Below are 14,594 nucleotides of genomic sequence, written 5' to 3'. Positions count from 1 at the left end.
GGAAGTGGAAGAGATGTGGTGGAGGGCATCGTCGACCGCGTTGTGGGAGAAATTGCGGTCCTTGAAGAAGGAGGCCATCTGGGTTGTACGTTTTTGGAACTGGTCCTCCTGGGAGCAGATGCAGCGGAGACGAAGGAATTGGGAGAATGGGATGGCGTTTTTACAGGGTGCAGGGTGGGAGGAGGTGTAGTCCAGGTCGCTGTGGGAGTTGGTCGGTTTGTAGTAGATGTCCGTGTTGATTAATATGCATTGCCATTTGAGAAGTTGTTGGCTTCTATTAAACAACACTTGGTAAGCATAGCTTGGCTGAGGAATTTGAGGATTTAACCCTGAATTCTGCCAATATGCATTCAATCCTATCAGCATTCATGTTTTGAATACATGAAGTACAAATATTTGGCTTCCTGGTGCCACTTGTATTCTTGTCCTGTGACATTTTGAGCATAATTTAAAATTTTAGGCCATTATACAAAAAAAACTAAATTATTCTTGTCAATCTTTGCACAGTACTTTGTTCATTCCAGTTATCTATTGTTCTTACAAGCGGACAATATTTAAATAATATATGGTTGAGGAATGTTTTGAAACCTGTATTTCCACCTTCAGAAATTTTTAAGTATATTTCGATTCTGATGTCCCTTGCTGACGTGTTCCCAGTTTAAAACTCCAGTGATGGGCAGAGGCTGTGATTGCGAATGACATTTCCCACTTGCTTAATTCCATATTGTTGCATATCCTATAATCATGCTTGGCAATGTAAATGGAATGCACTTGAGCTTCCCAACACATTATTTATTCAGACTAAATACAAACTGGAAATATCTCTAGATACTGGTATCAACTATATAGTAGATCATCCAGCATTGGAGAAAATGGCGAGTGCAATTGCTTTTGGTCCAAAAGGAGATTTGTAATCATTTTATCCACCTTGGAAAGATGTAGCACTTGCTTTTAAAAAGAATTTTAAGATTCTAGCAATGCTACATTTAATAGAATTTGTTAGTTGCCTCAAGAAGATGGTGGGACATCTTGAACTCTGTAATACTTGTAGTGCTGGTAATGATCCCATGATCCTACTGCATTGGGCCAATCATTGTATATATGTTCAGCAACCACAATTTGTATAGCACCTTTCATTTGTTAAGCACTTTGAGCTGTATCAACAAGAACATTACAAAACAAAACAGTACACTGAGCCATAAAAGAAGATCCAAGACGAGATAACGGAAGATTGTCATAGCTTTCAAGGAGGAAAAGAAGACTTAAGAGGCAGGGAATTGCACAGAGGTAATTACAGAGTGTATACATTTGTCAGCTGGCGATAGGGACATCAATAGTGGAAGAATGAAAATTTGTCTCCTTAAGACCAGAATTCGATGAGCACAGATATTTTAAAGGATTATAATGGTGTTGCAGAGATGGAAATAAGCAGCCTCAGTGATGTTCTGAATATGTACTCAGATGTTTATCTTGGGAATCAAATGTAAAACCAAAGCTGTGAACAGTCTGGTTCAGTTTCAGGCAGGGACAGGGTTGAAGGATGGTGATATGATCCTCATTTCAGAGGCCTAGACTTTTTCAAATGCCAACAAATTTTGTCCAGAATTATTACTCCGCATTGATAGGACTATAGTTGTTTCCCTTTTTGTAAATTAAGGGTGAAATATTTGCAATTCTGTAGTCCCCGAGCACCAAAAATGATTGTGTCTTGAGCCTTACATTTTTTTTTTGGGGACTGCTGATCTTATAACTTGCATTTCATTTTTATCCTGTTCAATATTGCCCTGTCTATATTGGCAGGATGCGCAACTCTAATGAAAGCAGATGGTGAGGACTTAGTGGGTGGGTGGTTAGCTCAGTTGGCTGGATGATTGGTTTGTGATGAAGAGTGATGCCAAAACCACAGGTTCAATTCTTGTCTGGCTGCAGTCATCATGAAGTCACCATCTTTCTCAACCTCACCCCTCACCTGAGATGTAGTGATCCTCCGATTAAATGTCTCTGATGGCAAAGCAGCCCTATGTGATGCCTTTACCCATTCAATAAATCAACTTTGTCATCTGTGTCCACAGACAAATTTCCTTTTTCTCCCTAATTGACATCATTGGGCAATCAGTTTAAGAATTGTATGTTTGTAAAATGTCAGTGGTTAGCACTGCTGCCTCACAGTAGAGGGTCCCAGGTTCGATTCCAGCCTTGGGTGACCGCCTGTGTGGAGTTTGCACATTCTCCCCATGCCTGCGTGGGTTTCCTCCGGGTCCTCCAGTTTCTTCCCACAGTCCAAAGATGTGCAGATCAGGTGGATTGGCCATAGTGTTAGGTGCATTAGTCAGAGGGAAATGGGTTTGGGTGAGTTACTCTTCGGAGGGTCGGTGTGGACTGGTTGGGCCGAAGGGCCTGTTTCCACACTGTAGGGAATTGATTCTAATCTAATCTAAAGTTCTTTTTTTTAAAAATAATTTTCATTTATTGTCCATCCCTAATTGCCCTTGAAGGTGATGGTGAACCACTTTCTTGAAGTGCTGCAGTTATCCAGTGTATACATCCACAGCGTTCAGATCATTGATCCAGTGACCATGAAGAAATGGCAATATACTTCCATGCCAGGATATTCTTGTATATTATAAATGTTTCAGTCATGTCTGCAGTAATTTGAGGGGTGGATAGTGAAAAGGCTGGCAGGGGCTTTATTCGAGCAAACTACCTCGCTTTCTGTTGGCTTTTTAGACAACATAGAAGAGTACAGCACAGAACAGGCCCTTAGGCCCACCATGTTGTGCCAAGACTTAATCCTAATGTAAAATTTGTAACTTAACCTATGCACCCCTCAACTCACTGCTATCCATGTGCATGTCCAGCAGTTGCTTAAAAGTCCCCAATGATTTTGCTTCCACCACCTCTGCTGGCCATGCATTCACAACTCTCTGCATAAAGAACCTATCTCTGATGTCTCCTTTATACACTTCTCCTAATATCTTCAAACTATGACTTCTCGTACCAGTCAATACTGCCCTGGGGAAAAGTCTCTGGCTATTGACTCTCTCTATTCCTCTCATTTATTTTGTACACCTCGATCAGATCTCCTCTCTTCCTCCTCTCCAGAGAGAAAAGTCCAAGCTTATTCAACCTTTCTTCATAAGGCAAGCCCTCCAGTCCAGGCAACATCCTGGTAAACCTTCTTTGCACCGTTTCCAAAGCATCTGTATCTTTCCTATAGTAGGGCGACCAGACCTGGACACAATATTCCAAATGTGGTTTCACCAGGGACTTGTAGAGCTGCAGCAAAACCTCATGGCTCTAAAACTCAAAACCCCTGTTAATGAAAGCCAAAACACCATATGCTTTCTTAACAACTCTATCCACTTGGGTGGCAACTTTGAGGGATCTATGTACTTGCACACCCAGATCCCTCTGTTCCCTCTATATCTTATTACAATTGCAGCCACAGAGGCAAATGATGAGCATTTCAGTTCTCCTACCAGCTAAATGTTTGAGAAAGTATAGTGTTTGTGGAGTTAAGAAACAAACCCCTTTATTGTACCTTATTCAATGACATTCAGTCCACTTAATTATAAGGTTCTGGGGAATGTTGCCAAACAAGGAGACCTTGGAGTGCAGGTTTATAGTTCATTGCAAATGAGGTCGGAGGTAGACAGGGTAGTGAATAAAGCATTTGCTTTGCTTGCCTTTATGGTCAGTGCACTGAGTATAGGAATTGGAAGGCCATGTTGCGGATGTGCAGGACATTGATTAGGCCTCGTTTGGAATATTGTATTCAATCTGGTCACCTTTTTGTAGGAAAGATGTTATGAAACTTGAAAGCGTTCAGAAGAGTTTTGCAAGGATGTTGTCAGGGTTGGAGGGTTTGAGCAGGCAGGGAAACAGTTAAGTATTGAGTTTTGTGAAACAAGAGGTTCAGCTGAGCATGACTCAGATCAGATAAGAACTTACAGTTAACAATGGGGTGCTGGAGGCAAGGGTAGTGAGTTAACGAGGTGGAAAAGCATTCACTATGTAGAGCCATTTAACAATATTGGAAGTATTCAGTATGTAAGGTCAGCTAGCAAGGGAAAAAGTATCCATTGTATCAATCCAGTTAACAAGGTTAAGAACATTCATTGTATAACAGTAAAGGGCTTGGTCTCTGCTATTGACACTCGCTGATTGTAACGGTCACCCAATCATTATGTATGGTGCCTTATCTGGATGCCCTTCCCTGTAAAATGACTCTCTAGTTCACTGAGAAACGGCTGTTCCAGAGAAGACTGTGAACTCGTGTCTCCATGCACGTGGGCGATCGTTTTCTCTCCCTCCAGGGCCCAGAATAAAGATGAAGGAGGTAAAACTATACTGTGTCTCTGAGTGTTTTGATTCGACTGAAGGGGTGAAATGGGATGATATCAGCATCTCACTTGTCAAGGGCCCAAGGAATATACAGCTTTGGTCACTGAAGAACACGGTGATGACAAGGATTGGTTGGGGTGAAAAAGGGAACCTTTTTCCCTTTGCTTCAGTAATGATCAAAAATGACTTTGTTTGTTTCCATTTGATTCCTTTTGACCCACTTTCACTTTCTAAGGAAAGTGATTTTTCTATAAATTGAAGGATCTGATCTTGCTCTTATTTTTCCTAGAATGCTACACAGGTATTACTGAAAATTATCTGTTTTTCAATGAAGAAAAATTATGTAACGGTCAGAGATAATGACAGTGCTAGGGAACGGGCCATTTCCTTTGCACCATTCCTCCTCTGCTGAAAGGGCCACTTCAACTTCTTTCACTTGGAGATACCTTGATATCTTTATTGGTAAAGCTTTACCCATGCATGAAGTGGCCAGATGGAAACAACTGATATTTTCTGGTTCTGTACATTTCCTATGAATTGGGATCAATTTGTGATCTGTGTTGAGTTGACTGTTCAATTTCAGCCCACTTTTGAACCTTTATCACTGAGTCCTAAATGAATGTGTTATGCCATTCATTGTTATAAGTAGCAATGAATGCTACTTATTGCATTCTTAAGACAAATAGTATTGGTCAGCCTTTCTCAAAATTTCAAAACAAAAAATATTAGTTTATGTTTGTTGTAAAGCCAAATGTGGATTATAATCATATAGTACCATGCAAAGAAATTAGTGCAATTGTGAATTATATAATTAAACCTAGAACCCTGTGCTTTTTTCATATTATTCCATCCGAGTATAACTGTGTTTGTTGTGAACCTTGTTTATTCACTCTTGTTGATACCCTTTAGGAAATTTCACACAAATTTAACTTTGTATGCATTGATGTAAATTCTTCGGTGTATTAGTGATAACTCATCTTAAATTGTTCTAATAACCATTTTAACCTATAACCATCAGACTTTACTCAGTCCTACATTGTTCAAATGCTTGGTTGGACAAAGTCTATATGTGTACTCCTGGTTGCTTTTTGACCGTTTAAACATGAACACTTCATAAGCCCATTTACTTTCTAGAGACAATATTGACAGGAGAACAAATAATAAATTATAATTTTTGATGCAATGGTTTTGCGTATCCTACAATTTTGTTTGGAGCATGGTCACTGCAGGCCTTCACTTTGGAACTTTCTGCCTAAACCACTTTATCTTATCAGTTCTCTTTGCTACCCATAGCATCCTGAAAATTTGTCTTTCTGGTCGTATCCTCAGTAACATCACCTCGCTAATTCTTCTGATACTTAATTTGGCCAGCGTGAGGCACTTTGTTTTAAAAGAGCCGAAGTTATGACTATTTGGCTGTCTCATTGTTGCACAGGTTATGTTCTATAAAAATCCATCTCTTGACATAATTGGAACAGTGGGCTGTGCACTCCCTAACTGATGGAACTCCATTTACTTTACCAGAGTTCTAATAACATGATTTTTTTTTGTACCCCCCCCCCCCCCCCCATCCAATTTCCCACAGGACACTGGGTTGTATTATGATCGCTACCTCCGTGAAGTAATTGATGTATTGGAAACAGACAGACATTTTCGGGACAAACTTCAGACAGCAAATATAGATGAAATAAAGGTATGCTACCTGTTAAGAATTATTGTTAATAGAGAGGCTGCTGAAATAAAAACGGAAAATATCTGATACAACTTTTCAGAACTTGAGTTCAGAACACATTGGGCTCATCATATTAACTCTACTCTGCCCACAGATGCTGTCAGATCTGAGTTTGTTCAGTATTTTCTGTCATTATTGCAATTTCCAGCACCCATAGTAGTTTTGCTTTCATTAGACAGTCTGCTGAAATTGCTTCTTTCTTGCTCTATTCTGTCACCTCTGAAGTCCTTCAAGATATAAATATTTTTAATCGACCTGTCAGAGATTACAGTATTACAGTGGTGGAAAGGACGATGGATGAGGACTTGCCATCTGAGGTAGTTTGGGCTGAGGTTCGGAATAGGAAAGGTGAGGTCCCTTCAAGATATAAATATTTTTAATCGACCTGTCAGAGATGTTATGACACTCCACTAAGGCACCTCTGAACTTGAAACTTTTGGCCCAGAGTTAGGGGCACTACTGCTATGCCACAAGAGCATACCCACTTGGTCCCCAGTGCTGTTTCTTAATTGCATGCTGCACCTTTGCAGCATTATTAGAAAAACAATTTCTGTTCTTCATGATATCCAGCTCTATCTTGACATCTTCATATCTGATTTGTTGAGCTACTTATCCAATGAACAGAAAAGTCTTCGAATTAATTACTGGGACTACCAAAGCCTTGTCTTCACCTCCTGCCACAATCTTTGTTTCGTGTACACTAATTCTATTCTGATTTCTAACCACTGGCAGAAGCTGACTAGATTATTTGTTTGTTTGCATCTTGGCATCCTATTTGATCTACATTAACCATCCATATCCTCTCCATAACCCAGACTACTCCTTTCACCTCTGTAACACCACCCAATAATACATCCACCTCACCCATGCTTTTGTTACTTACAGAACTACTAATTCCAGTGGTGTCCTGCGGAGACACTCGATTTCTAAACTTCAAAGATCCCAAAATTCCTTCACCCATATTCTAACTCGCACAAAGCCCTGTTCACCCGTTGAATGTTTGCTCATTGGTCCAACAATGATTCAAATTTAAAATTCTTGTATTCCTGGCCTTACTCCACACTATCCCTGTCATCTCTTGCCAAACCTAGAACTGTCTGAGAACCCTGCATTCATGATTTTCACATACCGCCATTGTCTGTTATTAGTTTAGCTACTAAGCATTAATTATTCTCTGGCTTTCTCTTCCTAAACTTGTGTAAATCGCTGCATCTCTCCTTAAGTCTCAGTGTCCATTTAGCCACCTCTCATTTTACTTTTTGTGAAACTGTGTCAAATCTTGTTTCCTTATGCTCTTGTGAAACCCTGTCAAATTTATGCTACTTATACCAATTAAAGCTGAGATTCTGAACAATGACTCATTTACAATCTCTTTGCAACTGTGAATGTGCAGTGTTGCATATTTGTTTGTGCTGCAGCTATACTTCAGACTTCTATTTCAACATTTTGGAGCTGTTTCCAACCATGTAAATTCATAAAATAAAAATTCATAAAATATATTTAGATACAAATTTCCATTGTCATTTTTTCTTTATTTATAGGTGTAAGATTATTAAACACAGCAAATCTGAGACTAAACATATAAGAAAGAGCTTTATTTGTGCTGTCCTTCTGAGATGATGGATTGTCTGTAAACTGAAAGTTTGTCCCACTCTGTTTAATGGGTGTGGGGTGGGGGCTACTTTGTTTTTATACCCTGAAGTGATATCACAGAAGCACTTGTTTCTCCTGCAAGTTAGCTAAGTCTGAGTAGTTGAGTGTGGAATGAGTTGTGGGATCATTGGTTAAAAGTTTATTTGCTTTCAACCACAAACAGACCATTGGATGATGTGATGATTGTTCTGGTGGTAATGGTTACTGGTGGGCCATGTTGTTAAAGATTATGGTTTTCTGCAGGAAGTTTTGGCGAGAGAAACTGAACTTCATCGGTGAAAATTTTGTGATCACTGTGATATTTAATTAATCCTTTAGATGATTCTGTGAATATTTCTCTTTCTATTTTCTTTAATGAAGAGTGGAAAACTCGCTAAAGAACTAAACTTAGTGAGTCATCTTGTGAGAACCAAATTAGATGAATTGAAACGACAGGAGGTGTCCCGGTTACGAATGCTTATTAAAGCTAAAATAGATGCACAACAAGGTAAAGGTACTGTACATAAACAGTTTGTTGCTGCCTCTTCTACTATTTGTTTTGTTAATGAAGGCTGTTCAGATTAGAATATAAAATCTTAGTTCATACCGCAACTGGATGTGTTGCAAAGTGTATTTTCTAATCAGATTTTGTCACATTTATAGATGTCTGTAGCACAGAAAAACACCGCTTCATCTTATCAAGTCTGCACCCGTCAAAAACAATCACCTAATTATTCAAAACACATTTTCCAGCACTTAGCCCGTAGCCATCATGCCTTGGCATTGCAAATGTCCATCTGAATGCTTCTTAAATGTTATGAGGGTCATGTGCTCCCTAATCAGGTTTTGTATCAATTCTAGTTCAATATGTAAAAATCTAAATCAGAGCCCAAATATAGAGTCATAGAGATGTACAGCATGGAAACAGACCCTTCGGTCCAACCCATCCAACCCGTCCATGCCGACCAGCTATCCCAACCCAATTTAGTCCCACCTGCCAGCACCCGGCCCATATCCCTCCAAACCCTTCCTATTCATATACCCATCCAAATGCCTTTTAAATGCTGCAATTATAGCAGCCTCCACCACGTCCTCTGGCAGCTCATTCCATACATGTATCACCCTCTGCATGAAAAAGTTGCCCCTTAGGTCTCTTTTATATCTTTCCCCGCTCACCCTAAACATATGCCCTCTAGTTCTGGACTCCCCGACCCCAGGAAAAAGACTTTGTCTATTTAACCTATCCATGCCCTTCATAATTTTGTAAACCACTATAAGGTCACTCCTCAGCCTCCACACTGCAGGGAAAACAGCCCCAGCCTGTTCAGCCTCTCCCTGTAGCTCAGATCCTCCAACCCTGGCAACATCCTTGTAAATCTTTTCTGAACCCTTTCAAGTTTCACAACATCTTTCCAATAGGAAGGAGACCAGAATTGCACGCAATATTCCAACAGTGGCCTAACCAATGTCCTGTTTGCTTTCCCAAAATTCAGCACCTCGCATTTATCTGAATTATACTCCATCTGCCACTTCTCAGCCCATTGGCCCATCTGGTCCTGATCCTGTTGTAATCTGAGGTCACCCACTTCGCTGTCCACTACACCTCCAATTTTGGTGTCATCTGCAAACTTACTAACTGTACCTCTTATGCTCGCATCCAAATCATTTATGTAAATGACAAAAAGTAGAGGACCCAGCACTGACCCACTCCATTGGTCACAGGCCTCCAGTCTGAAAAACAACCCTCTGTCTTCTACCTTTGAGCCAGTTCTGTATCCCAATGGCTAGTTCTCCCTGTGTTCCATGAGATCTAACCTTGCTAATCAGTCTCCCATGGGGAATCTTGTAGAACGCCTTACAGAAGTCCATATAGATCACATCTACTGCTCTGTCCTCATCAATCTTCTTTGTTACTTCTTCAAAAAACTCAAACAAGTTTGTGAGACATGATTTCCCATGCACAAAGCCATGTTGACTATCCCTAATCAGTCCTTGCCTTTCCAAATACATGCACATCCTGTCCCTCAGGATTCCCTCCAACAACTTGCCTACCTCCGAGGTCAGGCTCATCGGTCTATAGTTCCCTGGCTGTCTTTAACGCCCTTCTTAAACAGTGGCACCACATTTGCCAACCTCCAGTCTTCCAGCACCTCACCTGTGACTATCGATGATATAAATATCTCAGCAAGAGGCCCAGCAATCACTTCTCTAGCTTCCCACAGAGTTCTCAGGTACACCTGATCAGGTCCTGGGGGTTTATCCACCGTTAACCGTTTCAAGACATCCAGCACTTCCTCCTCCTTTTATAATCTGGACATTTTGCAAGATGTGACCATCTATTTCTCTACAGTCTATATCTTCCATATCCTTTTCCACAGTAAATACTGATGCAAAATATTCATTTAGTATCTCCCCCATTTTCTGTGGCTCCACACAAAGGCTGCCTTGCTGATCTTTGAGGGGCCCTATTCTCTCCTGAGTTACCCTTTTATCCTTAATGTATTTGTAAAAACTCTTTGGATTGTCCTTAATTCTGTTTGCCAAAGCTATCTCATGTCCCCGTTTTTCCCTCCTGATTTCCCTCTTAAGTATACTCCTCCTTTCTTTATACTCTTCTCAGGATTCACTCGATCTATCCTGGCTATACCTGACATATGCTCCTTCTTTGTCTTAACCAAACTCTCAATTTCTTTCATCATCCAGCATTCCCTATACCTACCAGCCTTCCCTTTCACCCTGACAGGAATATACTTTCTCTGGATTCTTGTTATCTCATTTCTGAAGGCTTCCCATTTTCCAGCCGTCCCTTTACCTGCGAATATCTGCCTCCAATCAGCTTTCAAAAGTTCTTGCCTAATACCGTCAAAACTGGCCTTTCTCCAATTCAGAACTTCAACTTTTAGATCTGGTCTATCGTTTTCCATCACTACTTTAAAACGAATAGAATTATGGTCGCTGGCCTCAAAGTGCTCCCCTACTGACACCTCAGTCACCTGCCCTGCCTTATTTCCCAAGAGTAGGTCAAGTTTTGCACCTTCTCTAGTAGGTACATCCACATACTGAATCAGAAAATTGTCTTGTACGCACTTAAGAAATTCCGCTCCATCTAAACCTTTAACACTATGGCAGTCCCAGTCGGTGTTTGGAAAGTTAAAATCCCCTACCATAAGTACCCTATTATTCTTACAGACCACTGAGATCTCCTTACAAGTTTGTTTCTCAATTTCCCTCTGTCTATTGGGGTGGTCTATAATACAATCCCAATAATGTGATCATCCCTTTCTTATTTCTCAGTTCCACCCAAATAACTTCCCTGGATGTATTTCTGGGGATATCTTACCTCAGCACAGCTGTAATGCTATCCCTTATCAAAAATGCCACTCCCCCTCCTCTCTTGCCTCCCTTTCTATCTTTCCTGTAGCATTTGTATCCTGGAACATTAAGCTGCCAGTCCTCCCCATCTCTGTGCCATGTTTCCGTAATTGCTATGATATGCCAGTCCCATGTTGCTAACCATGCCCTGAGTTCATCTGCCTTCCCTGTTAGGCCCCTTGCATTGACATTGAAATAAATGCAGTTTAATTTATTAGTCCTACCTTGTACCTGCCTGCTCTGACTGTTTGACTCACTTCTCACTTCTGTTCTCAGCTGTACCCGTCTCCGATCGATCTCTTTCCTCACTATCTCCCTGTTTTCCCCCCCCCCACCCCCACCTTACCAGTTTAAATCCTCCCAAGCAGTTCTAGCAAATTTCCCTGCCAGTATATTAGTCCCCTTCCAATTTAGGTGCAATCCATCCATCCTTGTAAAGGTCACTTCTACCCAAAAGAGATTCCAATGATCCAAAAATGTGAATCCTTTTCCCATACACCAGCTCCTCAGCCATGCATTCATCTGCTCTATCCTCCTATTCCTGCTCTCACTAGCTGGTAGCACTGGGAGTAATCCAGATATTACTCCCCTTGAGGACCTCCTTTTTAAATTTCTGCCTAACTCTCTGTAATCTCCCTTCAGAATCTCAATCTTTTCCCTTCCCTATATCGTTGGTTCCAATGTGGACAATGACCTCCTGCTGGCCTCTCTCCCCTGTGAGAACATTTTGCACCCTCTCGGAGACATCCTTGATCCTGGCACCAGGGGATCAACACACCATTCTGCTTTTGCTCTGCTGGCCACAGAAACGTCTGCCTGTACCTCTGACTACACAATCCCCTAACACAATTGCTCTCTTGGAAGCTGACATACCCCTTGTTGCATTAGAGCCAGTCTCAATACCAGAAACTTGGCTGTTCGTGCTACATTCCCCTGAGAATCCATCACCCCCTACATTTTCCAAAACAGCATATCTGTTTGAAATTGGTATATCCACAAAAGACTCCTGCACGAGTTGCCTACCTCTCTTACCCTTCCTGGAGTTAACCCATCTATGTGACTGTATCTGTATCTGAGACTTTCCCCCCTTCCTATAAATGCCATCCATCACATACTGTTGCTGTTGCAAATTCCTCATCGCTTCTATCTGTCTCTCCATCTGATCCACTCGATCTGATAAGATTCGCATCCAACAGCATTTATGGCAGATATAATCCGCAGTACCCTTAAACTCTCTTTAAACTCCCACATCTGACAAGAAGTACATATCACTGCAAAGGCTATTTTGTCTCCTTCACAATTTACAGATCCAGAAAATAACACCGTCTTATTCCTCTACAAACACTGCCCCAGGTTAAATTAATAGCTATGGCTTATATTTTAAGTTTAATCAAGAGACTTATCTCCAAAAAACATATAAATATAGTTGCAATATAATTTTTTTATTATGTCTGACCATGTCTATGACACATGTAATATCTCTACGTGTAGAGAAATATTTTTGTTTTTCTCTGGTGAGATATAGAACCTTTATTTTCATCATGACTCTACAAATCTTTAAGGAAAGCTAAGTGAAGCTCTTTATGACCTGCAATGACTCAGACTTGAATATATACACTGTTAAGCCATCCTTGTTTCACTGGGGATTCCGAGTTTTAATAAAGGTTAAAGTGAGTAAGTGATCAATATGTGCTTGGTATGCCAAAGGATGGATTCAGGCAATTAATAATGAATATTACTAGCCAGAGGACAGAGATCTCAGATCTTAAATCAACTTATTGTTAGCTGACCCAATTAGAAAAGAACTTGCTGCATGAATGGAAATGCTTTTTGAATTCAGAATGTACCCCTCTTGCAGATGGTTTCTTGTGCTATTATCTGTGGTTCAAATGGCCTGATACCTCTGGGTGCAGTTGAATCTTGGTTTTAGTTGTGTGTTCAATTGTAGGTTTTTTACTTCCATTGGAAATATCGCTATCAGCTACAAAAAATAAAATGTTAGTTGTCTGCATAGCAAACTAACATCTTCATCTTTTTAACCTCTCAGATGCAGGAATAGACCATCATGCTTTGTTGAAACAATTTGAGCACCTCAATCACCAAAACCCGCATAGCTTTGAGCCAGAAGATTTGGAATTATTGATTAAAACTGTAAGTAGTCGTTTAAATATTGTGCAATCTGTCACAAATGTGATGGGAGGAATGCACTGATGATCAAGCTACATTGCTCCTCCAATCACACCGTAGGAATGTAAGAACAGGATAGGCCATTCTGCCCCTCATGCCTGTTCCATCACTGATGTAAAGGTTCTGTTTGCTGAAACCGACACGTTGATGTTGATTGCCAACTTTGTGTGTGCACTGCCAATTATTGCTGGTTGTACATGCGCACAATATTAGGCTGATTATTTCAAAATTAAAATAAAAGATCTAGTTTGCTTAAAAGTTATGCAGTTTACTGTTTCATGAAAGTTTTATCTTGTTTTGCAAATACCTCTATATTTGAGAGGTTTGCTGCTAATGAACGTATTCGTTGGTGTCAGCAAGCGCAGCCTACCACATATGTTAATCCAATCATCAAACTGGCTAATTGCTTTTTTGTATCATTATTCAAAATAGAAAACCTTTACAGGGCTGGATTAATAAATTGAAAATAATCTCTTAATTACAAACAAATGAGTGGCCAAAACTGCTTAACGTCAAGCTATAATTTAGATTTAACACTGTAACTTCTTAATCCCAAATGAAGACAACACAAAAGGACAAAGATCTGTGTAGGGATGACCTGCCTTTTATTAAAAAAGGCAAAAGGGAGGGAGGGAGGGATAAAAAGCCTTGTGGACCAAGGGTCTGAGAACAATGGCTAGGATGTGATGAATTTGCATGGTTCACTGGGTTTCTGTTGACAAAATCAAATTATTGATAGCCCTAGACTGACTGGAGAGCTTCAGGACTGTAATTAGCCTGGATCCAAGATTTTGGAAAATGGTTGCCACCAGTTTCTTTTCAGCCTTTACAATGTAGTCGGAAGTACTGGCATTTGGAAACTGAGATTTCCAAAATCTTCTATTGAGAGGAAAAAGATTTGCAGCTTCTTTGGTTTATTCCTTAGTGATTCAGGGAGAAAGTGAGGACTGCATTTTCTGGAGATCAGAGCTGAAAATGTGTTGCTGGAAAAGCACAGCAGGTTAGGCAGCATCCAAAGAGCAGGTGAATCGATGTTTCGGGCATAAGCCCTTCTTAAGGAATGAGGAGAGAGTTGCAAGCAGGCTAAAATAAAAGGTAGGGAGGAGGGACTTGGGGGAAGGGGCATTGGAAATGCGATAGGTGGAAGGAGGTTAAGGTGAGGCTGATAGGCCGAGTGGGGGTGGGGGCGGAGAGGTCAGGAAGAAGATTGCAGGTTAGGAAGATGGCGCTGAGTTCGAGGGTTGGGTCTGAGACAAGATGGGGGGGAGGGGAAATGAGGAAACTGCAGAAATCTGAGTTCATCCCTTGTGGTTGGAGGGTTCCTAGG

The 14,594-nt window shown here is 40.7% G+C and overlaps 1 protein-coding gene across 1 annotated transcript in view; it reads left to right on the top strand.

Moving 5' to 3' along the window:
• Positions 1-14,594, top strand: part of LOC122558090 (nucleobindin-2-like) — a 70,222-nt gene that overhangs the window by 27,666 nt on the left and 27,962 nt on the right. The window contains exons 3-5 of the mRNA XM_043706409.1: positions 5,930-6,037; positions 8,090-8,216; positions 13,128-13,231. Of these exons, the coding sequence (XP_043562344.1) occupies positions 5,930-6,037; positions 8,090-8,216; positions 13,128-13,231 (339 nt within the window). The remainder of the gene's footprint in view (positions 1-5,929; positions 6,038-8,089; positions 8,217-13,127; positions 13,232-14,594) is intronic.

The sequence above is a fragment of the Chiloscyllium plagiosum genome, chromosome 16 (assembly GCF_004010195.1).
Source record: "Chiloscyllium plagiosum isolate BGI_BamShark_2017 chromosome 16, ASM401019v2, whole genome shotgun sequence".
NCBI classification, from domain to species: Eukaryota; Metazoa; Chordata; class Chondrichthyes; order Orectolobiformes; family Hemiscylliidae; genus Chiloscyllium; species Chiloscyllium plagiosum.
Note: the sequence above shows the minus strand (reverse complement) of the source record. Positions and strands in the feature narration are given on the sequence as shown.